This window comes from Callorhinus ursinus, unplaced genomic scaffold (assembly GCF_003265705.2).
Source record: "Callorhinus ursinus isolate GAN/ISIS: 27379988/994484 unplaced genomic scaffold, GSC_fseal_2.0 scaffold22, whole genome shotgun sequence".
NCBI lineage: Eukaryota > Metazoa > Chordata > Mammalia > Carnivora > Otariidae > Callorhinus > Callorhinus ursinus.
The window spans coordinates 12,320,858-12,348,465 of NW_027397084.1; the positions used below are offsets into that span (position 1 = coordinate 12,320,858).

At 35.9% G+C, this 27,608-nt stretch overlaps 1 protein-coding gene across 11 annotated transcripts in view; it reads left to right on the plus strand.

The window, feature by feature from the left end:
• Positions 1–27,608, plus strand: part of MLIP (muscular LMNA interacting protein) — a 252,003-nt gene that overhangs the window by 186,834 nt on the left and 37,561 nt on the right. For 10 of the 11 annotated variants that reach the window (XR_012381939.1, XM_073905111.1, XM_073905112.1 and 7 more), the window contains 2 exons: positions 7,427–7,471; positions 17,672–17,800. Coding sequence is in view for 10 of the 11 variants with exons in the window: in XM_073905111.1 (XP_073761212.1) it covers positions 7,427–7,471; positions 17,672–17,800 (174 nt within the window). In the remaining variant the exon portion in view is untranslated. The remainder of the gene's footprint in view (positions 1–7,426; positions 7,472–17,671; positions 17,801–27,608) is intronic. The other variant, XM_073905119.1, reaches the window with a different exon arrangement.

The following is a 27,608-nucleotide window of genomic DNA, read 5'->3' on the forward strand; positions in this document are numbered from 1 at the left end:
TTTTCTAGCTAGCTCTATTATTCAGTTTCCCACTTTTGTTCATTGATTCAATAAATATTTACTGAGTGTCTACCATGTCTACTCACTGAGGAGTCACTGGGGTGAGGGATGAACCTTATAAGTTTCCCATTTCTGCAGCTTATAATGGGGGAGACAGTGAACAATTACAATAGTAAATGCACAAGACACTTTCTTGTAGAAATTAGAGAAGAGCTGGTCATAGAACTGGTTGAAGTGTAAGCAGACTTACCAAGTTGTTAGCTTTCAATGTATCTGTTTTATCTATTGGATTTCCAGTGTACCTGGGATGATTATAATGGTTTTATTAAATAACGAGAAATTGTATGACTAATTCCTCTTTCTGGGGCCTTTGGTAAAATGCTGACTTCTTTTTCCATAAAAAAAAAAGAAAAGAAAATGCAAAAACAATTAGTTTCCTATTCTTATTCTTTATTGCACATATGGTTACATTTCACATAGTTTGTTTTTTTAGGGATGATCCAGATGCAGGAAAAGTACCATCAATTCAGTCTAATTAACGTCAAAGTTTTCTTCAACTCATGGTGTACTTGAATTGCAAGTGATTTTAAAGTAATTTAATTGAGGTCTTTTTAAGTGTAATAGAATTTAAGTGAGGCTAACATGTTGAGTAGTGGTGATCTCCACAGGTCACTTGTAAGACTGATTATATTTATTTATCATCAATATTCCACTCAATTGTTTTGAGTTCTTACCTTGCAAATGAGGTTTAAGTATTTCATTTAACCTTATACAAATCTTATGAGGTGGGTATTATTATTTCAAGATCTTCATATGACAAAGGAGGAAACAAAGTCTTAGAAGTCAGAGTAGGCAAAACCCAACCCAGGTCTCCCTCAGGCTAAAGCCCTTGCAATTAATAGTTGTGTGAGAACTACAGAAGAGATGGGAATGGTTTGTTTTCCTTAGATGTTTTATCCATTAGTATTTATACTCTGTGTCTAAATTATTTCTTCATGGTCAGTAACCTTCAGTCTAAACTTTGAATAATTTTGTATTTGGTGGCAATATCTAAAATGATATCTATTATATTTCTAACATTTTAAATCACTCGCATATAAATTAACTCATAATTTATCAGATAATGTATAAGAGTGATTGTTTCTCATGACACTTGCTTTTATTTATTTTTTTAATTATTTTTTAAATTTAATTTAATTTTATTATGTTATGTTAGTCACCATAAAATACATCAGTAGTTTTTGATGTAGTGATCCACGATTCATTGTTTTCATATAACACCCAGTGCTCCATGCAGTACATGTCCTCCTTAATACCCATCACTGGGCTAACCCAGCCCCACCACCTTCTCCCCCCTAAAACCCTCAGTTCGTTTCTCGGAGTCCATATTCTCTCATGGTTCATCTCCCCATCCGATTTCCCCCCCCCTTCATTTTTCTCTTCCTTCTCCAGTGTCCTCCATGCTATACCTTATGTTCCACAAATAAGTGAAACCATATGATAATTGACTTTCTCTGCTTGACTTATTTCACTTAGCATAATCTCCTCCACTCCCATCCATGTTGATGTAAAAGTCGGCTTTCCCCCTGTGTAAAGGAATGAATTTTCTATTTGAATTTCTATTTCATTCTCTTTTCACTCTATCATATTTGGAGGAGAATGTCATTTTTTCCTTTGCATGACACTTGTCTTTGTAAATATTTATTTTTCATTAACTGCTACTGGTATAAATTATTTCATTCATGTACTTTAAAACCACAGTATGCTTTCTTAATAAAGAGCAACCTCAGAGAATAAGGCAAGTATTAGACTTACTACTAATGTATCAAAAAATCCTTAGTTAGAATTACAGTCTATAGATAACAACTTATTTTATAGACTCTCTACATTGCATGAATTACTTTTAAGTGCCAGAGAAATAACAGAGACAGGCCTATTGAATATTATATAGTAAACAGGTAAGATCCCATCTTAATGAGCTTGAGGGACAGAAAAATGTCATAACAATAGATGCATATTGCTTTCAAAATATCACAATATATTAAAAAATGTGTCAAGCTTTATTAAGAATATTCTCCACTATGTGTGTGTGTGTGTGTGTGTGTGTGTGTGTGTGTGTGTGTATGCATACATACAGTTATTCAAGTAAAGGTCACTGTCTCCAATTTAGGCAGCTTGCGCTCTCCCCTGTTGCTATGCTTGGCAATGTTGCTATGCTTGAGTGTTTCAGAGGTGCTGCATGCTAATGTAGTCCTAGATCTAAAGGTAAGAGGAGACTTCAATCCAGACCTTGGTCCAGATCGGCTTTCTATAGGTTGTGATCAGAGATTTGATGCATTACAGAAAGGGTTGTGAACACTTTGAACAAGAAATTCCACTCTTCTGATTATTCTCATTTATTTCTTTTTTTCACTGTTCAGAAATATTTCTAAGGCATGCTTATGTGAAAGGGGATGAGGAGGGAACTGAAGGTAATTATCTGGGTTCCGCTAAATGAGGAGGAAGAGAAAAGATGTACTGAGAGACTCCTTATGCCTTGTATCCTTCTCATCATCATTTTAGACTTTACCAAACATGGTAAAGTTTGGTAAAGGCACCATATTTTAGCCCAAACTTCCCTTCATCTGATCTTTTATCTCCTCATTTGCACATATAAACAATGGCTGTCACTGGTCACTATGTCCACTTATTCTGCCTCCTGGTTATGTTCATGACAAGATGGAATCATCATTCCTTAGCATAAAGACTCAAACTTAAAACACTTTCAAATCTACTTTCTGTATTTAGGCCTTTTGGGGATATATTATTAATTTATAAAATGTTTTTCAATGAGATAGACAGGGTAATGTGTATAGAGAGTTAAAATAAACAACGTGAAGCAAGGAAGATATGATGCCTGATAATATATTGCTATGGGCTTTGTGCCTAACATTCTTACTATTGGATTCATTCTTTTGCACACATAATGACTTATGTACACATAACAAGAACACTTGCTAGGTTAAGGGAAAGATGGTGTTTTATCATTTTATCATTTTATGTTCCCTCAACACCATTCTCAGCACTCAATGATTATTAGGTGCTCAGTTAATATTTTAAGCTTTGTCTTTCTACCTGGGAGAATTAATAATTCAGTTAACACATTATCGCTAATTAGAGTTCTTTGAGCTGTGAGAAAAGGAAACTCAGGTCAATGAGTCAACAGAGAAAAGGTGGAAGAAAAACACTTTAATGATATCGAACTGGCTGTTATATTCAGGTGGGAGAGATGTGACTGCTGAAAGGGAAACAAACAAACAAACAACAACAACAAAAACCAAGCTGAAAGTAGAAGTGTAGAGTGCAGGAGGCAAAGGCAACTGGAACAACTGGATTCTGTTCCAGTCCCCCAAGAGGGGATCTGCTAGTGTGATGCCAGCCACAAGGACACGTGTCAGGAATGGGGAAAAGCTGCACATGGCAAGGGAAAACAATGTAGACAATGACTAAGGAGCTTCATTGTACTTCTTGTGCCTCAACATTGTCTTTGGAAAAAGAACATGGTTTCTCCAGAGCTGGCTTGGCACAGTGGTGGCTCTGTATAGCAATTTATTTTTCAGTGGATTTCAAATTCTCCTTTCTTTCCTTTGTCTTTAACTCTTTAACTCTTTGGCTTTCCATATAATCTAGCTCTTTGATTATTTTTGAAGTAAGAAATTTTGGCTTTCACGTGTTTTGGACTTCTCTGTTGGTTTCTAAGCTTTTTAAATGATGATATATTGGTTAACATGGATCCTCCTTTCTTAAACGTTCCTTTCCTTTCTTTTGTGATTAAAATGATGTTAATGACCTTAGAATTACAAGATTATAGGATTTTGTTTCACACAACAGCATTTCTTATACTCCTCTGTATTGTTGTTCCTCACAGTTAGTATTAATATGGATAGACACGAATGACCAAAATCTTTAGTGTTATTCAAATCCAATTTCAAGTTTAGTCTTATGAATGTCAAGTTGCTTCTCTACCTTCCTTCCACTAACCGACGAGCAGTGATTCAGATAGAGTAGCTTTCTCCCACCTCTTGCTGCTCCAATCTCAGTTCACCAAACAATTTCCCTCACTTTTTGGAAAATAATTGCTACAAAATTAATAACATTTTTATAGCTACAGCATTTAATAAACCCTGCTAACCTGTATTAGGCAAGCAAAGTGAGGCTTCTCAAAGAGCTTGACATAATTGGGTTGGTTGAAAGAATCTGGTTGTATTCATAATACACATAAGCCAATATTCTTTTTCTTTGGTAAAGGATCTGCAGTGGCTTTATAAGTATTTACACCACCCTGAGTTTCACATTTAAGTCTATCCATTCTCTGGGAAGAGTTTCTCATAAAAGTGATATGAAATCCATTGTATAAGAAAATAAAAATGGAATTGGGATGTCTCAAGTATTTTATTGTAATGTTATAATTCCCAGTGAAGGAATTTTGGGGACTTATGGAGACTGGCACAAAGATATTTGGATTTTTCCCTAATTTAATCAATACTTTTCTTGAGCATTTTATCTTTTTTCCCTCTAATAGTTTGGTATTATTTAGCACAGCATACTAATAAATGTTAGTAATGTAGTTAAATTGCACAGATACTTTGTTTTTAATGCATAACCCCTTCTTTCCTGTAATTATTGAGATGAAAATTTAACTATGTTATGTTTCAGTAAAGATACATTTAATTCAGCATATGTCATAGAAGCTGTTAATTTAACTTACGGGACTCATAGAGAATTCTCTCACTATTGCAATAATGAAAAATTAACTAAAGGGAAAAAATGAAGACTTTAGAAGAAATGATTATTAGTCATATTACATTATGAGGTTAAAAACAAAACCCTAGGTGGACTGAATGTGATGGACATTCTAACAGGCAATTTTCTGCTGCACAAAATAGCACACCAACCACTAACCTGGCCCCAGCAATTAGACATGGGAAGCATTTAGCCAAGACACCCTGCTGCCGTAGAGTAACCATGAATGGCATCAAGCAGCGATAGTCCTTGTGAAGAAAGGCATGAGTCAAAAAGCAGAAAACAAACAACATTGGGCACAGCATGAGAAGGACCGCAGGTGCCTTGTCCTCATGTTTGGTGATTCATACTTCTATATACTCGGCAATACCAAAAGAACCACTAAGCTCTCAGTTTCCAGTTATCATTCATATCTCAAAGTAAAAGGAATATTGACACACCTATAATAAACCTTGAAAACACTTGCAATTTCAAAAAGAATAGGAATATTTTAGGAATACAACTTTACCATATTTCAGCCAATTCTATTTATAATTAAGCATTTGTATGTTGACCGCTTCCCATCAAAGTTGGAGGTGGAGTTGATGTGGAAGCTCAGCCTCCCATTTAAATGCAGAAAGCCTGATAAAACACAATTATTAAAAATGTTTAGGGAACCCGATCTGAAGTAAAGAAGGAGAAACTTCTGAATGCCAGAAATGAAATGGGAGTTCCAAGTGGGTGTGTTAAGGAGAAGTTAAAGCTTTGGTGGAACAGAGGTACATGAGAACCCATGTGCCAGGAGCTCAGATTTTAACTTTCACTATTTAGTAAGTCTAAGACTTGTAAGTGAATCCTTTGTGTCCATGCAGGAGCCCAGAAAGCCATACTGGCCATGAAGCATGGACTAGAAAAAGGGTAAAATCCTTCTACCATTTCACCCTACACTTTTGGTTGGTGAAAGAGCCAGCCATCAGAAAATGGGTTCTAAACATCTGGAACTTGAAGATGTGGGGATCTACCACTCTTTTAAGTTGAGGACTATTAAGGTGATGAAATAAAATGGAAGCCAGTGAAACTCCTAGGATTCCCATAAGGACAAAAGTCCAATGTACTGTAGGCATGCTTTCCCAGCCCAGGGCTTATCAGACACATATAGAAATCACCAGCAAAGTTACCCTGACTGAAGACAAGCGCAAAATAAAAAATCAATAGCCATAAAATGACTAAAGAACATCATGGAGGAGAGGGATGAGGGAGAGTCAGCCGATACAAGAAATGGGAGATTTAGTGATAAGGAATTATAGGAAAATCTGAAATGAATGTATAGATATATTAAAAATGTTAAAATAGTTAAAAGGAGTTATAGATATTATAAGAAAGATTTGAAAAAGAACCAAGTAGAACTTCTAGAAGTTAAAATAAAGTCCTTAAGACATAAAATTAAATTGTCATGTTGAATGTATTAATAAGCAATTGAAGAAAAATTAGCTACCTGTAAGTTTATATGTGGAAACCATTCAGAATGCAGCATAAAGGGCTAAAAAATATGAAAGGAGATCGATGGAAATTGGGGATGGATTGAGAAGACTAAATATATATTTAACAGAAGCTTCCTAAGAAGAGATGAGACATAATGTGAGAAAGGCAATATTTGAAGAGGTATTCATGGAAGATTTTCTAGAATTGAAGAAAGATATGCATACTCAGAATGAAGGACCAAACCAAATCTCAAAAAAGATGCATAAAAAGAACTCAGTCTCACAACCCTGAGATCATGACCTGAGCTGAAATCAGGAGTCAGACGTTTAACCTACTGAACCACCCAGGTGCCCCACGGAGGAAAGTATTAAACACTACCCAAATGGGAAGACAGACAATCCACCAAGTTAGGACATTTAGACTGACAGCAGTGACAGAAGCCAGAGCCAGTGGGACAGTGTCTTTGAAATGCTGAGAGAAAATAACTATGAACCTAGAATTCTCTGTCCAGTTGAACTCTCATTCAAGAATGAGAATAAAACAAATACATTTTCAGACAATGTCCAAGACAGAAGCATTTGCTTCAGTAAAAAGGAAACTAAATCCAGACGGAAGGAGTGAAGTTCAGGAACCAAGAAGGAAGAAATGATATTAGCCTCCCCTTTAATTGAAAACAGTTTTTAAAACGAAATTGTTTTCTTTCCAAAATCATGAAAATTTTGTTATGCTTTCCTTTGTATATAAAGATACTTTAAGGAAAAATCTGTTATTTGTGTCAATTTGCTGTAAACAAATTTAAATATCCAACAATGCTAGTATGCTCAGGTAAAATGTGCAGTATATACAGAGACTGAAATATTATGTCATCTTGAAGAATATCTGATGTCTTGTGATAGTGCTTCTGTTAAGATGTTAAGGAAAAACAACACATAAAGCATCATATTCACTATTAAATGAGGTGTATAAAAATACATAGGGAAAATATTGTAAGGCAATGTACCAAACATGTTCAAATCATTTTTTGGTGGCATAATGGTATTTTTCCTTTTACCTTATACTTTTCAAAGTCCTACAATGGACATGTATTCTTTAATAATAAAAGAACTTCAAAAAACTTAAAAATATAGATATTTTGTTAAATTAGGAATTTCACTAAATAAACACCATGTTTCTAATTTTGCAGGCTAACCTATCCTCACCATCCTCTACAGTATCCGACAATCAGCTGGTACGTATCCTCTTATTAAGTCATGGACCTACTTTAGAAAATTCTGATCTCTCAAGAGATTTGTCTGACAAAAATTTACTGATTCTTTACTGAAGCTGTGTCGTGGTGGTTTTGCAGCTTACAGACATATATAAAACTGTACATAGACCCTATTTGCTAGGAACTTGACATCTTAGTAGTTGAACTAGAATAATATGGGTGGGGTCAGAAGCAAGATGCTATTGCAATTTAGAGAAGGAGAGTGCTCAATTCCTGATGGGACAGATGCAAAAAGCATTCAAGGGCAGGTCACATTTGATAGTGTAGGGCAGGTTCTGGGTTTTAGGAAATGAGCAATGGAATATTTCAGACAGGAAGGTTAGCATGTGAATGGTCTAGATCAGTAATGAGTAGTAGAAATATAATGTGAACCATAAATACAAGTCCCATAGGTAATTTAAAATTTTCTAGTAGCCACTTTAAAAAGTAAAAAAAACCCCAAAAAACAAAAAAACAAAATAAAAAAGATAAACATAGGCCACATCAATTTCAAAGATATATTTTATGTAATGATATGTAAATACTCTTTCAAACATATAATCAGTAAAAACTTGAGATATTTTACATTCTTTTTTGGGGCCCAAGTCTTTGAACTATGCTGTGTCTTTTCCATTTACAGCACATCTTGATTCACAGTAACCACATTTCATCAGCTCAACAAGGGGCTACTGGCTACTGTGTTAGCAGAGATGTAGACTCTAGAATCTGTTATTTATAGATGAAAATTTGATTACATAGAATTATTTTTCCTTATAGTGTTTTATATTTTCTATTCTTACAGTGGCTGGCAAATTGAAACCATGAAATAAGTTGCCTAGATATTACTAAAGATTTTCTTTATATCTTTTAATATTTATTGTTTATAATTGTAAATTCCTGAACAATAATCACCTTCAGTATAATTAGAAAAATTTGTAGTAAAGCAGTTTGAGATGTTAAGAAGACAAAAAATCACCATTTAGTACTGATTTTTTCCCTTTTTAAGCAATTATTTTGGGGTCCATAGCCAACAAGTCATCTTGTCATTATCATGCCAAAATATTTCCATTTGTAATACTGAAAAACCATGAAAAGCCTAGTTTGAGTCTTGCAATAGACTGGTTTAAGCAAACTGCTTGAGTTTGTTGGTGTTTATACATATGGTGTATATATGAGGTGTGTGTGTGTGCGTAATTTTAATGTTTGTTAGTTTAGAATAGTGACTGGCAATATAGTATAGGTGAAAGAATGCTAGAATAGGGGCCAGAAGAACCATCTTTTATTCCTGCTCTGACACTAGCTGACCGTGGGGAAGTCACAAATCTGAAAGTTTGATCCTCAATTTCCTAAATGAGCAGTGAGAGCATTCGATTACATACTTTCCAAGCCCTTCTAGTGCTGTGAGTCTATGATTACTAACAGAGCGATGTGAAGAAGTTGCCATGGAAATAAGCATTGCAATAACAATAAAGTTAAATGGTTTCCCAGTGTAGATATGGGAATATTACCACAGCTATTTTAATGAAATATTACCACAGCTATTTTAATATTTAAAATAATGGATATACTTGTTTCTTGAGAGCAATGAGTGACATATATATATATATATATATATATATATATATATATATATATGTGTGTCAGTTCTTGGCTTGATATTTTAAGAAACTGTTTTAAAGAGGCAAATATATATAATGATTTCGTAAAAAGACATGTTAAAAACAAGTCATTGTAAATGTAATAAATAAACCTTTTCTTGCCTAATATAAAATTCAGTGAATTCTGAGTTGGTGTTCTTTAGGGAGAAAAAATGCAAAGCATTGCTTTGACTGACTTTAATGATAATTTCTTTGCATTTGCTTTAGACTTTTTCTCTAAAGAATTCAAGGAATATCTTAACCAAGTTTTAAATTAAGTTTTAATCCCCAAATTCCCTTGAGATATAGGTCGGTTTGTGAAGGGATTATTATCAAGCAAGCTTATCGCACAAAAAAAGAACATCTGGATTGATATAATTATTCAATTTAATCACTTTGACTTCTATTTCATGGCATTAACCCTGTATTTTGTTACTGGGGAATGGAATAGAATAGAAATAATTGTAGGCAAGGATGGATTTGCTTCTTTAAGGATTTATGATATTTTTGCTCTTAAGTAATATATGAATAAAATTATAACTTTTCATTTCTATGAAAGAATTTCCAGTATTTGTCATCTGAAACTCTCTTCAGAATTAAGTTCTGAATAACTTGAGTGAGAATGCCTTTGAGAAATGAAACTATGTTTGTATATGTATGTGCACGTTTGTAACATAAACACATATAGATGCCATATAACAGGTAATTCTGTTATTATATGTTGCTTGAGATAATTAAAAGAGAATAAGAAAAGGTTGATGAAGGAGTTGGGAAATTTGGCCTCTATGGAAGTATGACCTTCATTGGGCACCTCCCGTGTGGGCCCTGTGCTAGCATTTTCCCATAGCCTGCGAAGTTGTAATCACTTATGAAAGAGGAGGAGACTGGGTAAGGTGATTTCAGGGTGGAGATTTCACACCTGTGAATAGCACTACTCTTAGCATAACAAGGGGAGCAAAAGGAAAGGAGGGATCTAGGATATAGGTTGCACCTTCACAAAGCTTTCCTAATTCCTCAGCTGAATCATCCCAATGTTAACAGAGGCTGGTGGGGCCTCTTCTCTTGATGAGAAAATACGTTCAACAAGATGGGTAACCACTGGTCTTCCTTGGGGTAGGTGGGGGAGCCTTGTTTAGAAGACATTTGGCTTTTGCATTTGATATTGAATGCCATTACGAAATGCATTATTTTGGGAGATGGAATACTGAATCTGGAGAGGACAAAACAATAGATTAAAAAAAATAAGCCACATGGCTATATACAGGTAAAAGCGAAATGCAGCTTACTGGAACACTGTAAAGAAGAGTGGGTAAGCTTTCAGATACTTTGTTCTCAGTTCTGAATGCCAGCTGATGTGTCCTGCTTTGGTGGGGCATGAGTCATTTTTCTGAGGGCCTTGAGGTCACTGTTGTTCAGAAAATGGAGCCCTGAAAGCTTTTGTGGAGAACTGATGTCTTCTTCAGGCTTAAAGGTGGTTTGTCCTTGACCAGTTTTCCTTGACACAACATTCTTAAGTGCTACGGCACTCATCATATATGCCTCCTAAGGTTTGGGTCATGCTATTGTCTTTTTTTCAACCATTGAAATATTTCAATCCAGTCAATCTGTGTTGTACACATTCCACCAAATGTTTCTTGAGCATTGGGATGTGGTTTATAATAATTGAAATCCTACATATGTTTATTTTTACACAACCATCATAGTAACTATAATTTTTTTTTAAAAGCATATCAAGTAGGTACTTTCCTGGACAGTATAGATCATTTAGTATCGATACTTTATATTATAAATGCAAAAGTGGGAAAAAGGAAAGTTTTTTCCCTTTCACATTCATTTTACGTTGTTTTTCCTTTACAAAGTTCTGTCATGCATATTATAGCAGTCCCATAGCTAATGGGTGGTATAAAAATCTGTTTTTCCCCTCAGTCTTGGCAATTTTGCTCTGCACTGGAGTGTTTTGAAATCTGAGATATTTCTTTGAGGGGGAAAAATGCTTACATATTTGCTTCAAGCATATAATATTGTTTGTTGAAAAAGAATGGAAGCTAATAAAGGTTTATTAATTGAAGGAGTGAGTCAGCTAAATAATTTAGAGCATACTGCTTTTGTCAACAATCTTGACTGGTAGATTGTTTTTGAGTTTCTAGGAGCTTGTTGCCACAGAAATTCTAAAATATATATGTATATACATAAAACACTGGGGACTAAAGACAAAACTGAAGCAAATGGGTAAAAGAAACACAGTGGTACTTTCACAAGCTCTTTGGATCCATCAAATTAGTAGAATTCCTAGCCAAGCTCACAGAGTTTTCTATATCCTGTGTTTGATTACTTTCTTCCTTTTTTATTATACATCTTATTTCTTCAAAAAGATAAAAATAAATCCATGAACACCGAGACCCTGTTCTTTATTTCTTTTCTTCTCTCATCACACCACTGCAGAGCTTATGACTGTCATCAAAAGCAATTTAAAACAGTCCACTAGTTGCAGTTACTAATTTGAGAACGAGGTTGCTCTCAGAAGCCATTATTTTAAGATATTAATAAGGGATTCTCTAGGTCAGTGCTGGCAGTTAATTTTCAACTTTGGTCTCCAGCCAGAGGCAGTACCAACTTGTTGTCATAGAATTATGATTGTAAGTTCCAAAGGACAGAAGCAATGTTTATTTTTACGTGCCCCTGAGTAGCAGTGTTCAAGCATAAGTGTATACTTGTTGAGTTATAAACACAAATTAATAGCAGCCTCAGACCAGTGTCCCGTGTGAGCCATTAAAACCTGCCACCAGCCTCCAGGGACTCCATATACTCTTGGACTTTTTCTTCTTCAAGATTAGCAGTAGGTTTAATTGTGATCTCCATAGTTCCACCCCACTCTCAAATTCTCCAAAAAAAGATTACGTCACTGTCTTTTGGTATTAAAAATTTTATTGCTTATCACCATAAGCAAACAAAGGGAATGACATTTTTTTTTAATGGAGACATTTAAAATCTTCTAAGTCCCTAGAGAACTGATCCCTGGCTTTGAATCCTTACATCCGTCAGAGATGGGAACTTCAGCCTCTACTCTTACCTCTGAGGATGGAACTCACCAACCCACTTTCCTTCTTCTGTTCCTCTCTTGGTAAAAAAACATATGGATCTTCTATCCTGAAGAGTTCTCTCTTCCTGGGTTATACTCAAATAAAAAAGTTAATCGAGAAAAAATAATGGGAGACCCTAAGCTGGCAAGTAATACTCCTTGAGGCCTCCATATTGGATAATAGCCAGCATCCTGGGCTGCTTCTGCCTGTCAATTAATTTATCCATTCTTCAATTATTTATTCAGCACCTTCTAAGTTCCAGGCACAGTTCTAGGTGTTGGAGATACAACAGTGAACGAAGCAATCATCCCTGGCCTCACAAAGCTTACATTTTAGTGGAGAAAGCAAAACAATAAACACACAAACAAATGTCAGATTGTGATAAGTTCTATGGAAAAAAATGAGAGAGGCAAGGGGATGTCAGCATTCCAGGAAGAAAAAAGTTCTGGAAAAAGTGAAGAACCCAAGTACAAACTCCCAAGGGAAAGAGCATCATAGTGTCTGTGCTAGGGTGGAGAGAGTGAGGGCGTGAGTGGGACAGTAGCAGCAGATAAGATTGGGAAGGGAGAGGCTAGTTGGGCATCAGAAAGATTAGGTCAGATAGCACTTGGGTAGGCATTGCCTTACAGGCATGGCAAAGGTTTTGGCTTTCACTCTAAGTGAGAAAGAGAGGCATTCGAGTGCTCTGAGAGGAGTCAAGTGACGTGACTTGACTCCTAGTGTGATTATTCTGTGGTTTACTTGACTGAATTGCCAGTCCTCTGAGAATAAGGGCTATAGACACTACAGTTCCTGACATAGACTAGGTCCAACTGGCAAAATGGCTCCAGAGAGTGTCTAATAGACGTGTGCTTCAGAGATCCAAAACAATGGTTGTTTTGTCTTGGAAGCACTTCAAGGATGTCTTTCATCCAGTGTAGATCAGTTCTCAGTAGGTTCATCATGACGAATTGAAATTTGCCATTTAGAGAACCTTTTTGTTAGTCTTTCTGTGCTTTTTTGTGTTAACTGTGGGAGTTATTGCCTCTTTCTATTTCTCCATTTAGGCTGGTAAGAAAATTATGGAGTTGCTTTTCCTGGAATCATAAGAATAGCATTTGTGTGTATTAGTCATGAGTCTAGCTGGATTTATGGATTCTACAGCACATAAAAATGAAAGAAGAGCCAGTTTGGGCTAGTTTAGTTGCTGCAATGACAATCTTATAGGAGTTCACTTTAACAGACTCTTCTAACTTAATTCACCTAATTTCCTTTGTTTTTGTTTAGACACAAACTTAGCCAATTAGATTTGCCAGAATTAGAGAACAAAAGTCTACTTGAAGTTTGAAGATATCAGGTGGCTATGTGCAAGGATGCAATGTAGATTAGAAACCAATAAAAGATTGTTTCTTCTAAAGCCTCTCTTTTCGTCTGGAGGTAGAAGCTCAAGGTTGAACAGATGTCTCTAAAATGGCAGACCGAGGAAAATCTATCTTTAGGTGGGTGGCACAATGTTTAAATGGAATGAGTTCTAGTTGAGTGCACATGAATCACCTAAGGGTTTTGTTAGAACTCGGATTATGATTTGGTAGGTCTGGGTAGGGCCTGAGATCTGGCACTCCTAACAGGTTCTCAAGTGACACTGATGGTGCTGGTTTACATAGCCCATTCTGAGTGGCAAGGCGCTAAAAGACATCTTCTTATTTGGATAGATCCGTTAGTTGACACTGTGTTGCAATTTAGACTTCAACAAATGTAGATTACATAACCATTTGACATCAGTAATGGGTATTAGGAAGAGCAGAGAAGAAGTTAACTAATATTCCAGGAGAGTCTTGTGTGTACCAGCAACAGCACCAGTTGCTTTACTTAGGCTATTTTATGGATGTTCTAAAAGGCACCTTGGGACACTTGTTTGGGTGATGGATTTGAATATGCAGAAACAAGGCTTATGTAAAAACTCTATATGGTATGATACCTGAGAGAACAGAAATGTAAATAATAAAATGTGCCATTACTCATTATTAAAAGACCTAATCATGGACAATTATAATCCTTTAGCAGAACATCCAGACAGGTTGAACAGCTTTTTCAAGGTAATACAGTCTATTAACACTATTGCGAAAATTAAAATCTGTATCCTTGATGCTTTCCTCCCAGCAACATCATGCTGTTTTTTTGCGAGTGTATTTTTAACCAAGTCCAAAGAGAGACATCAGTACAAATTTTGATGTCTTGGCCATGCAAACCACAGAGTCCTTTACAAGGTAGGATGTGGTGTAGGGTGCATATGTGTATGTGTGTAGGTGAATGGAAGATGTATGGATGTGTATATTGAATAGGAAAACATCACGTCCTGTGGTGTTTTAGGAGTGCTCTTTTGGCAGGAACATTTATGCCATGCTTAAGGAAAGAAAAACTGGATTTTGTAAGACTAGTAAAAAAAGGGTAAAATGATACCAAATGAAGTAACAATGGCCAACATCAAGGATGTGGCAATGCACAGTAGAAATATAACAGAAGCAATGAATTTAAAAAGAATCAAAAATATAAAAATACTGGAGCTTTGTTATTGATTGGACAGAGGAAATTATAGAGGTAAGTATTTAAAAATGATTTTAAATTTCTGTCTATGCTGTTTGTCTCTGCGGTAGGCATAGGAGTAGTTAAAATCATGGGCTTGATTAGATTGGAACTGGATTTAAATGTTGACTTCTTCATATATTAACTGCATGACTTTGGTGTGTGACTTCTTCTCTCTAAGCCTCTCATAGGGTTGTTTATAGGGTATCGAGGAGATAATCTATCTAAAATATAGAATATAGAGCCTGATCACATATAGATAAGACATAGAAGCTGGATCTACAGGAGAATGATAGTGTCATTATCTGCAGTGAGTCTCCAAGGATTTTGAAGTTGATTTCAAAGCATGTGAAACGGTATGAGCAAGGTGCAGAGGCTGCCACAATCATGATTTGTCCCTGTACCATGGTTTATGGAGAGTGCATGAGGTTCAGAATTGGACCACCAGTGTTTGATTTCCAGTTTGACCATACTGACTAAATACTGAGAGATATTTAGGTGTGGAGGTTATGGTTAAAGTTCATAGAATGGGAAATATGAACATTGTCAAAGGCAAACTATGCCTAGTCTTCTTTTGTTTAGAGTTGGCTTCCATGTCTATAAAATACTCTTGAGTGACAACAAGTGAAGGTGCAGAAAAAATGGGACTGGAGGAAGAGGTGATAAATAGAGTGTGAGAATCAGGGCAACTGTACCAAGGCCAACTAGGTGAACTAGAATGAGGAAGACTCAAGAGACTTCAGGTAGACCAAGCCTACGGACAAAAACCAAGAAAAGAGCATGCGGGACATCTGATAGAGTAGAGGAAATAGGGAAAGAATTATTGTCAAATTATCAGACAACCATCAAATTCAGGAAATTCATAGGAACTAAGGAGCATAAAGGCCGTAACAAAAACAAACATGAAACATCAGTAACAAATTCTGATACTGAATATCCAGAAGAGTCTCTTTGCTGGTCTCTCTCAAGACAGAAGATCTGAGTGAAAGTCTCCAGGCGAGGATAACCCAAATCATCAGCCTGCTAGCAATACAAGGGTCAGGTAATCCTGTTGCTCTGCCAGAGGGATTCTCTTAGAATATCAAGTGCTCTGGGTCAGATTTCTCCTCTCTGCTTTCATCTTTTTGCATACTGCCACCAAACTTAGCTTCTAAAGCTCCATGTTGGTTTTAGAACCTGGTAGGCCCTGAGTACTAGAGTTGTTGTATTGATTTCCTACCACACAAAGGAGCAGGAGAGAAGGAGAAGGTACAGGAGTTGGAGAAGGAAAGGGAAATGAAACAGAAAATCAAGTGGAAAAGAGAGACAGGAAATCTGGACAACTTAGGATCATGACCCAAATGTCAGGCATCTCCCTTATTATAGGTGGTTGTAGAAATCAGTAGCTGCCTACGCTTTGTTCTTGTGTTGAGTTTACTGGAGGGATACTGCTCTCATAGGTATACTCAACTGTGCAACTTCATGCATAATTGGATGTCACTTGCTCATTTTTCCCTCTTGAGAGAAATCAGTGTTTCTTAAGTGGGAGATATTTCTTAGCATGGGAAAGATAGAGACTTTTCTCACTCTGTACTTCCCCAGTTGGCATAAATATGAAAGACAACTGGGAAAATATCGATTGAAAAAAGTATTGCAGAGTGGCATTTATTCAAGCCTCAAAATATATCAGGTGGTTTATAGAGCAGAGAGATAGATGTAGTCCCTTAAGGCTTAAGTTGTGAGTATCAGCATTTACTGAGGAGAGCTAATATACTATTTTCTGAAAGGAAATGGGGTTGAGAAGAATGATTACGGCAAAATGCTTAACCAGGAAAAGTGTCACAACTTTTTATTGAATTCTTGTTTGGGATGTTTTTGTAAACTTATCAGTCATTTTGTGACATTTTACAGTGTAAGAAGATTTTGGTGTTTGTGAAACATCACTCTGAAATTGCCCCAAAGTAGATTTCTCTCTCTCTTTCTTTCTCATCAAGCTGACATTGGGTACAAGTTTATGAGTCTTGAATGACTAGTCTATTAGCTAAAACTCTTTTGGTTGCAAGTTACAGAAGTTGTAAATTTTAAAAAGCAGGAAATCCTGTGTAAAAGGAAAGGAAAATCTCAGGGGGCCTTCGGGACAAGAAATTCAGCGGGGCCCCAAGGAATGTTTTAGAATTCCATTCTGGAAAGCCCCCGAGTGTCTCTCCTCCATAGGCTCCCCATGCACTTCGCTCTTTCTTGATCTCATCTGATCTGCTTTTTATGGCAGATTGAGGCTTTCCCATAGCCCGTAAATTGACATGTTATAATTTCAATCTTCCCAAGTAATTGCAGAGTGGTCTGAATTACTATTCCACATTCTTGGAAGAGAAAATCTGGTTCTACCTCCCTACCCTCTTAGGTCAGAAGGCCATCCCCGGTTTCATCAGACATAGTTTGAACATGGCTTCTGGGGCCTACCTCTGTGGATGTTGGGACATGGGGGTTGGTTTACAGAAAAATAAATTCTTAAAGGCTTGGTGGATTGTGCCAAATTCATCTCTCCTACCATGCCCAGAATGAGAAAGCTGCCTGCCATTAACGACACTCTCCATAAATATTTGTCAAATGGAATATTTATTAACTGAATGCACCGGTGAGGATATAGGAACACATTTGGCTAGATAAATGAGGAAGGTTTTTGCATTTTGAACATCTTGATGGTAGATCTTTATGAGTTAATTGCTGTAAGTTAACTTTAAAGTTATATTAGTGAAAATCATTTGATTTCTAGGCTGCTTTTATGTATTGGTAAAATAATTTTAAAATTTAAAAAATTATAAATTCTTGTGAGAACATTTGAATGACTTAACAGTACACATATTCACTCATTTTAATGGTGTTTATTTCTTTATTTTTAAAAAATTTATTTAATGCTCATGAAGACTAAGCCTGGAGTAATTCGCCCAGTACCTGTAAAATCCAAAATATTACTGAGAAAAGAGGAGGAAGTCTATGAGCCCAACCCTTTCAGTAAATACCTGGAAGATAATAGTGACTTCTTTTCTGAACAGGTGAGCATAAATAAGAGAAAATCTTTGATACTTTGATAAATAACTATATAAAATATGGAGATGCCTCTATGAATATAGTATGTACAAGAAAATGTTTATTTGATTGGAGTGTCCTTAGTAAGAAGAAAAGGTCCAGTTTTTGCATAATAAAAAGAAATTTGTATATTCCCAGGATGATATTTTGTTTGAAGTATTTCAAATTAAAAAAAAATTTTTTTTTCTACCTTATGCTGGTAATGTTTTGGGAACCAAGACACTACTCTCCATAAAGAAAGATACCATGCAGTCAGTCATTGGTTGTATGGGTCATACAGGTGTTGATTATTATTTCTAAATTCCTGCTTTACTTTGAAGAGATGAAATATTTTAGATTTGATATATTAGCACATTTAGCAAAATATCTATTGTATGGCTGCATAGTAACATAGTAGAGATGATACGAACCCCTAGATTGAGCAGGAAAAGGGTATAGGGGCTTAAGATATTTAAGGCTTGGTTGGTCATTTGTTTTATATGTAAAAAAGGTATACTATCTTCCCCTTATGTATCCTATATGTTGGAGGGAGTATAATGGGAAGTTGTGGATGGTGCTTTATAAGCTATATGGGAAACATGAAAATACACATTTATGGAATATAAAAGTCCATAAATTATTTCAGAGAGAAACTTTGCTTTGCCCTATTAAGATGCAGCAAATAGGTATGGGTTATATATTTTATATCTCAAATACTATTAGATGGATAAACAATGTAAGCAATCCAGAAACCTTTCTGAATGCAACCAAGGCAGGTAAAATCACCACCCTTGGTGATCTATAATAAAATACACTTATGAAGGAATATAAGATGATATACTCCTTGTAAATTTTACTTTGAAAACAACTAAGACTATTCTTGAAACAGTAAATTACACTTACATTTGTGAATCATAAGGAATATCTTATCTGCCACATATTAGCTCTATAACATCTTTATTTTCATCATTTATAAAATGAGGTGTTCAGATCAGGTACTTTTTAAGGATCCTTCCAATTCAAAAATCTGTGTTCCTTAAAATCTAAGATTAACCCTGATTAGGTCAGAAGTCACTGTGTAGCCTTGAAGATGTTTATCATAAATACTTTCTCATGATTTGTTATAGTTTTTATCTATAAAATGGAGATGATATGATTTTGATAAGTTAAAAAATTTTAGAAGGCACTATCATTGAATATGATAATTAGAGGCAATTATTTTCATTTTATAGGATAAAATATCCTCAATTTAAATTAAATAGAGAAATCATATTCATTTATAGGACTGTCTTCACTAATTCCACATGCAATAGAAATGAAAATTCCTCTTCAGAAAGCATATTTTCATCATCAACAAAAAGCACTTTTTAAATTTCTACTGCTTGTGTGACACAAATATTTTAGAGGCTTACTATGACATTTTAGACTGTATGGGATCATTATAAAAATAATTATAAAAATAATATAGTCAAATGACAAAAATGCCAACAGCTAAAATAGACTTCACATACTATCTATGTAACTTACGTTCTTCAAAATATGATCTAATACTGTAAAATAATGACTTTGTTCTTTTACATTAATATAATTTCAAATGTATGTATTTTACCTTAAATAAAATTCATTGTAGAATATGAAGGTAGATTTATCACAATTAACTGTCCTCGGAAATGATAAATTCCATTTTCAAGTTTAGGAAATTCTTGTCATTAAAAGGAGCTGCCATTTCTTTTCCCTGCTTTTCCTGACTAACAGCAAGTTTAAAGCTCTATTTATGTTCAACATAAACCTATGAATTTCCAGATAATTTGTGGAAAATTTGAACTCTTTTGCAAATATGGAGGTGCCATAGACACAATTGTACTTATATTGTTTTTTCAATCAATTTATTCTTGTTTATATCTCACCTTTTATGTGGAACATGGGAAGTAAAAGGAGTCTGCAGACTGTCAGAACTGAAAGAAGTAGGGCATACTACTTAAAAGTGAATTCCAAACGTTCCCTGGTCTTCCTCATTAACCTTGCATGAGAGGGACAATATAATAGAAACTTGGGGTCACTGCTCATGGGACAACTACATGTACTATTAACTAGTCTCTTTATGTTGAGTTCTAACTATCATCTCAGGGTGTCCAGAATCTGCCAGGGAGAAAGACATCAAAGACACCTCGCCAGGGTAGTTGCTTAGATCTATTTAAAATATAAATTGAGTAATAACAGTTTATAATCTCAGTGTTGCTACTTCATCAGAACTTGAATAGAAGAGAGCGTACTCAAGTTCACCAGTCACTATTGTAGTCTCCTTTGCTGCTGCCACAGAATAAATTGAATGGTTCCAAACTCAGTTGATCTCACCCACCCATGTAATGGAAAATTCTTTAGCCAGATATTTGGGCCAAATTGAAGCAGCTCACATTCACTAATCTGCCTTGTATTGGGGACAGTTCCACATGACAGGAGATGTTGGATGGGATTGTTAAGTCAATACATTTCCCCTAACAGTTTCACTGCCATAAAATATGATTTCAAAACTCTCTGTTACAAAATGTCAGACACTGAAGATGTTGAGAACAGACGGAAATGTATTTACTGTAGCTTAAGATACAAGCAGGCAGCCTTGTGAACTGATAATGAACTGAAAATTTGCCTGGAGACAGTCTCTGAGTACTAAAGCAAAGTTTGAAACTAAATGCATAATCAGGTAATTGAGACTTATTAATCAACAGCTTTTACATCAAAATGGCATAGGCCAGGAAGCATCCATCTATATTAGATGGATTTTGTAACAGAGACTCTTCAGAATGAAGCTTATGCTTTTTTGAAATTACCTTTAAATCCATTATTGTATCAATTTGTGGTCCTGTTGACTTATTGCAAAATATCCTCACACTCCACATTTGGATTTAAAAGTATGGTGATATACTTTGAAGCATCCCCTATTGATGATGAAGATCAGAGTTGGAAAGTAATTAACAGAATTGATTGGACAAATGGGCATTCAGAAGACACTGAGGCTTAGAAAATCAATTCACTGATGAGAATGAAGATACTTAAAAGAGCCCACTGATTTTTAGTTTGTCTGACTACTTGTGAGTTGGCAAAATACATTGATTGTTTTCTGGTCAGTTAGTATATCTAATTAGATAAAGGTGATTTCTTCACTCAAGATCCTCAGTTTAATCAAAAAAGCAATTGCTAACCTCAGTTATATAAAATGTTACATAAAACATTCTCTCTCTTTATAAATTAGTAATTGAACCCATAATATTAAATATGTCATTTTCTTCTGAAAGCCTTAGAGAAATGTATAAAAAGAAAGGATTTGGACAGAATTTAAGAGGAAATATTGTTATTTCATCTGATTTTCCTGGAAAAATTTTTTTTTAGTGTGAAATAACACTTCCTAGCACGTATGCCTCTTGAATTTTATTTTCCTTCTAAATTTGCTTCAGTAGGCAAAGAACATGTTTTGTGTGACAATGACCATTTAGTGAATTTCCTCCACACCACAGAGAACATAAAATGATAACTATGGGGAATTTTCTTCTTTTGTAGTATTTTCAGTTTTTCTTTTCCTCTGATTTTTCTGAGATATCTGACTTCCCTGCCAAACTTTCTGTTTGACATTCAGCTCTGATGATTACATGGGTGACTTTCAGATTTCTATCTAATTATTCATCAAGTTAGATTTCTACTGCAACGCTCATCTTCACTTCCTTGTGTCATGCACATGTTCCTATTCTAGAGCAAGTACTCACCTTTGTCAAAGGTGAAGCTGACAATACTGCCTTTTATTCCGAATGACTTCTGGCTTTGCCATAAATTGCTACTTTTTCAACAGTTGTTTCTCAATCAAGTCGGTTCATTCTCTTTTGTCATAAAATTATCTTTTATCATTGCTAAACTTTTGTTAAGAAATATTTTTCAGCTTAAAATGTTTAACCTTTTTAGGTCTAGAAGTGATTAAGTGGTTTTCCTGAATTGTTTTAAGGGGAGAGAACTGAAATGCCTTGTGTTACATTTCTTATGTTTTGCCAGGTTATTTTTGTTTATTTGCGTAACGAAATCTTTGTGAGTTTTTTTTTCTTTTTTCCTTTGGTCTTCCTCCCTACTTTCCCCCTTCCTTTCTTATTTCCTTCCCTCCCTCCCTCCCTCTTTTCCTCCCTCTAAATGTAATAGACAATTGATCATAAACAGGTACTATACCACATGTAATAGTTGATCAACATAATAAACTGTTTTTTTCTTTTTTCTTTTTTTGAAATTGTCCTGTAGAGACAATATTTGCTTTTTCTCTAGAATATAATCAAATAAGATCACCTTTCAAACTTAAGATTTCATCTCTCCCTCTCTTTTTATTTTTTATTTTTTGGCTTAAGCTTTCCCTTGACCTTGTGTAATTATTGAGGTTGAAAGATTGGAACTGGAACTACAGTACAGGGTTTTAATTTTCTGTGGCAGTTGTCTTCAAGCTATGGGAAACTTAGTTTCTTGTCCCCTTTTCCTTGCCTTACATAGGGTTGAAGTATTTAAGAGATTCTTGCTTGCTTTAAAACAAGCAAACAAACATACAAAGAAGACCCATTGCCACTTGGATCGTAATAGATAGAATTATTCTAATAATTCTAATAATTAGTTAAGCAACTGAATTCTAGTAATTAGCCAAGCTCTGAAGCATTAGTTGCTTAACAAATATTGGTAGATATGCAGTATCTTCCTGTACCCTTATCTATGGGGAAACAATGACAATCTGAACGTTTTATGCAAATGTGTTCTTCAATGTTTTGTTAGCTCATGATGTCCCTATCTATCTCTATTTAAGAGGAATGGCACTGCCATATTTAGAAGCTCTCATGTAAATATGCTCCAGTTTTAAGATACGGTCTTGTTAAAATTAAATACTGTATATTAGTTTCTTCTGAGAAGTATTAAACAATAGACTGTCAAAAGAGAGAAGGTAGCTGTGTAAAAATATTTTAAGTAATACCCAGAGTAACTGTTATTTAGCGATTAGAAAGTTTTATTTGTTGGCAAGGAAAAATATACATTCTTATGTTTTACTTCACAGAAGTCTCTATCCCAAACTTTTCCTCTGAACTCTGAGTCAAGGTCAGCCTGTACATAGAACTGTAGATGGTACCAATCACTTGCCTCTGGCATGGTTTGTCTTATGGCGTGTAAGACAGTTCTGGTAAAACTAGCGCTCCTCTCCCAGGACACCGACTACAATACTCTCCTTCCTCCCTCCTTAAACAGTTTCAATTCTACAACTACCTTAAAATGACTTATGGTTATTAATAATGTTTAAAAAACCAAAAACTATGGGCCCCAAATGGTATCATTTAGAGTTCTCAAACCTGTGCTTAATACATAATTGATTTGCAGTTTCTACCTCCCCTGGAAAGGCAGTTTTTCCTTGTCAGTCAAGAGTTTTTCTATGTGTGCCAATGAATGCCTCCTGGGTCTTCTCCACTCACCAAAGAGGAGGTAATAATCTGCATGATAAGACACCTGGCTTTCGGAAAGCCACCTCCCTTGGAATAATCCCTTTCTTTTGCTAATAATGTTCTTGCCCCACCCTTCTACAAAACCTTCCATTTTGTCTTAACTCCTCAGAGTGCTCTCCTACATGCTGATGGGGTGCTGTTCCGTTCATGAATCATTTAACAAAGCCGACTAAATCTTTAAAATTTACTTGATTGAATTTTGTTATTTAGCAATAAAGATCCTTAGGAAATGCAATCAGAGTGAGAGGCTTGTGATTTTTCTCTTCTCTACCGAATAATTTTCTTTGACCCATGAGAAGGGGAATCGAGGTAGAATGCATACAGGAAGACACAGTGAAAGTTGGATGTACTATTTGAATATAAATGCTGATTGGTGTGTTTCAAACAGTACTCTCTAAGCATTGGGGAGATTGTTACTTATTTTGTTTTTTTTTTAATATTTTATTTATTTATTTGACAGAGAGAGACAGCGAGAAAGGGAACACAAGCAGGGGGAGTGGGAGAGGGAGAAGCAGGCTTCCCGCGGAGCAGGGAGCCCGATGTGGGGCTCGATGCAGGGGGCTCAAAATGGGGTTCGATCCAAGGACGCTGGGATCATAACCTGAGCTGAAGGCAGACGCTGAAGGACTGAGCCACCCAGGTGCCCCGATTGTTACTTAAAGTGTGGGTGAGATTAGACAGACTTTGTTAGCAAATGTAAAGGTCACAGCAAGATAAAGCTGAAGATGAGTTATGTGGAGAGAGTTGGAAACCTCTTTTCTGTGATCTAAGATTTAAAAAAAGGTAATTTAGGCAAAGAAAACAACAAATCCAAATGATAGGAGCAACCAAAAGAATGCATAGGAGAGAATGAAGCAGAGAGGTAAAGCTGGTAAATAAACTGGTTTTTGAATTCCATTAAAGAGCCAAATACAGCCTGAGAAGCCCAGCACATGGAAAACTCAACTCAAGCTGGCGAAGCAGGTCATTACAGTAAATATATGGGAAAAATAAAATGTATGGAATACATTGTACACAAGTGCCAAATGTAGTTCTCTTTATTTCGAAGGCTGCATGGAATGGAAGATCTGTAAATTTGTAAATTCAAAATTGGTGATTCCTTAGGAGAGCTGGCAGGTTTTTAGACTTTTTCAAACTAATGTTCTAATCTCCAAATACAGACATCCTAAGAGAAATTTAATCTCTTGCAACCAGACCATCCAAATATCCCAATTTGTCTTATGGACCTTTAGGTGTTTAGTTTTTTTTTTTTTTTCTTTTTTTTTTTTTTTTTTTTTTTACCTTTGCTTTTCCTTGAAAATAGAAAATTGCATTTGGCATGGAAATACACAACTCACCAGGGACTGGATTGTCACTTTATCTGGTAGAGTTGAGAGGCTTAACATATTTTACCTGTTCAAATAAAGCAAGCTTGTGTGATATTTATGCCATTGGGTAAGTTCAGAAAAATAGGGTTTTGTTTTGGTTTTTTTTTTTTTTCAATCTTTGGCTAAGCCATTTCCAGGAAATGTTAGGCTCTCCTGAATTGCATTTGGTGGAAGGACTGGCCTTTTGCAGGATATTGTAAGGTCAGGCTAGCTCACCTCCCAATTTTAGAACCCTTATCCAGGCAGGATCTGATAAGCTCATTCATTCTGAGGTATAATTGAACCAAAGGAAAACTAGAGTGGCTTGGTTTTGCGGAAAGAGCCCTCAAGTCTGGATCATAGTCACGAAAGTGTGATTAACCAGCTCTACCCTGTGTGTTTGTGAATCGTGAACCTCATCCATGAAGTGAGAGAATCGGGCTAGTCCAGTGGTTCTCAACTGGGGTGAAGTTGGCGCAAACATTACTGGTTGTCATAACTGGGGATGCCACCGGCTTCTAGTGGGAGAGGCCAGGAATGCTACTCAACATCCTACAATGTACAGGACAGTCTCACACAATGCAGAATTATCCAGCCTGAAATGTCAGTAGTGCTAGAGTTGAGAGGTCCTGGACTAGACCATTTCTTGGCTCGCTTCCAGCTCCAAGAACACTATGACTAATGAAGCTCGATGCTACCCCTGCCAAGACATTTTAGTTCAACCGACAATGACGAGGTATCTTCTTTTTGTGCCTTAACTAAGAACTTTTCCCTATTTGATTTGTACAAAGGAGGTAAATAAGCCCCGATTTATGGGATTTCCCACATACCGTGTAGCCTCTAGCCATACCCTTGTTTGTTAAAGGGCATGCATTTTCATTGGCACTAGGTAATTCAGCAAAGTTATGGCTTCCCCATCTTCCTATACATTTTGCCCTCATTCTTGTATTTCCCCAATTGTTAGGTTTCAGGAGAATCAACTAAAAAATAATTTTTTTTAAAGAGAAATTTTTGAACATTAGGCAGTCTGTACGAAAAATGCATGCTGTTGGATGAAGTCATTCCTGATCCTGGGCCTTATTACATTTCTGCAAAATGAGGGCATTGTACAAAATACTTCTGATGGTGCCCTCTTACCCTGAAATTCTGTGTTTATGTTTTTAAATACTATTGGAATATAATAATAAATGTTATTATTAAATATTTAAATATTATTGGATGATATTCCTCATCCTTAGATGATTCAAAAAAAGGAAGAAAAGGAGCAAGTGTGGCTCAGGTCATAATGTTTGGAGAGATGGAAAGTCTTATAATCTACTGTGTAGGTCAAAATAACAAATAGTCCCAATTCCCTGGCATGTGGTCCCTGCAGTTCTGTGGTTTCCTGATGTTCAGGATGGATGGTGTTGCTGCTTCCCTCCACGCTCACTCCTTTCTCTCTACTCCCAGCATTCAATCCTTTAACGTTTGTGCCAGGCTCTGGAACATATATGGGTGACTCTACTGGAAATCGAGCAAACAGTATTCCTGCCCTCATAAAGCTTAGGTTCTAGTGGATTCTACATATTTTGGACCTTGGTCTCTTTCTGTTAATCTTCACCTTCTCTGTAAACTTCTGTAGTTCCACATGTGAAACTGTCCACTACACACAGGCTACACACACAATGACCCAGTTCTCTGGTCCTCTGATCCTTTAAGGGACTTACTGTGACTGCTGGTTACTGGAGTCTTTGATTCTTCTGCTTCCTGCAAAGGAGAGAAACCTTATGATAGAATGCAATAGAAAGAACATAGATTCTGTGTGAACCTGAGAACTCTGAACTTCAATTTCACCCCAGAAAAAAAATGGGGCTACCCATCCCATTTCTAATAGTACCCATATTGATGCCCCATTCGTGATTACACAAAACAGTCACTGCAAAAGGGCTTTGGACACTTGAAATGGAACACACATTTGAAATGTTTATTGTTATCATTTCCTTTAAAATCACAATAATTTTGGAAGAAAAGGCTTGACCCCTTGCTAAAGGGTCACCACATATGTTCTCCTCCCCACTGTTATGAGAAATCACAGAAGTCTCTTTTCTATGTTGCTTTTTGATTTCTTCAATACAATTTGCTCCCCCCTACCAAATACATATCTGGTGGCAACCTAAGACAAGAATTAAACTATGTGTATAGAAAAACAAAACAGCATTTTAACCCTCTAGTGCCCACTGTGATTGATTATGACATATTTTCTCTTTCTTCTCCCTTGAGCACGTTGCCATCACAGTATCTTCCCAGTGGCATCGGCTCTGTGAGGTTTGCTGTTAGACAACCACAAACACTAAGCTGTAACTATTCCAAAGCCTATCTTGCAAATTGTATTTGAATCATTTAAAAGCCTTTTGGGGTGAAGGGGATTTGAAAAAGCTAAGCATATGCTATCTCTTTTCATACTTCACATGTTTGCGTTTTTTGGTTCGAACAAGGATTTGAAATAGGTAAGTGTGGCTTTAAGTATGTCTGTTTTTTAAAATGCATATGGATTCTCCAGAATTAGCGCTGATAAACAAGAAGTTATGCCATATGTTCAAAATTAAGAGACCTACTTTATCTTGGCTTGATCTTGGTGGAATGTAGATGATTACCATCTCTTCTTGGTAATTTGGGGTTTCTGTGAAGGTATCTGTAAAATGATATGCCTTTGGCTGGAGGAGTCACTGGGTATGAAATACCTTGTAACTGTTCTTGACTTCATGAACAGGGCGTTGTTTTCAACCTGAACCTGTAGCACAAATGCTATCATTCTGATTTTAAATTGTTACAGACTTCATGAACAGGGCATTGTTTTCAACCTGAACCTGTAGCACAAATGCTATCATTCTGATTTTAGATTGTTGTAAGCTCCAGGCAGGAAAGGAAGCTGCAAATCAGTGCTGCGTTTGAAAGTAAGTGTT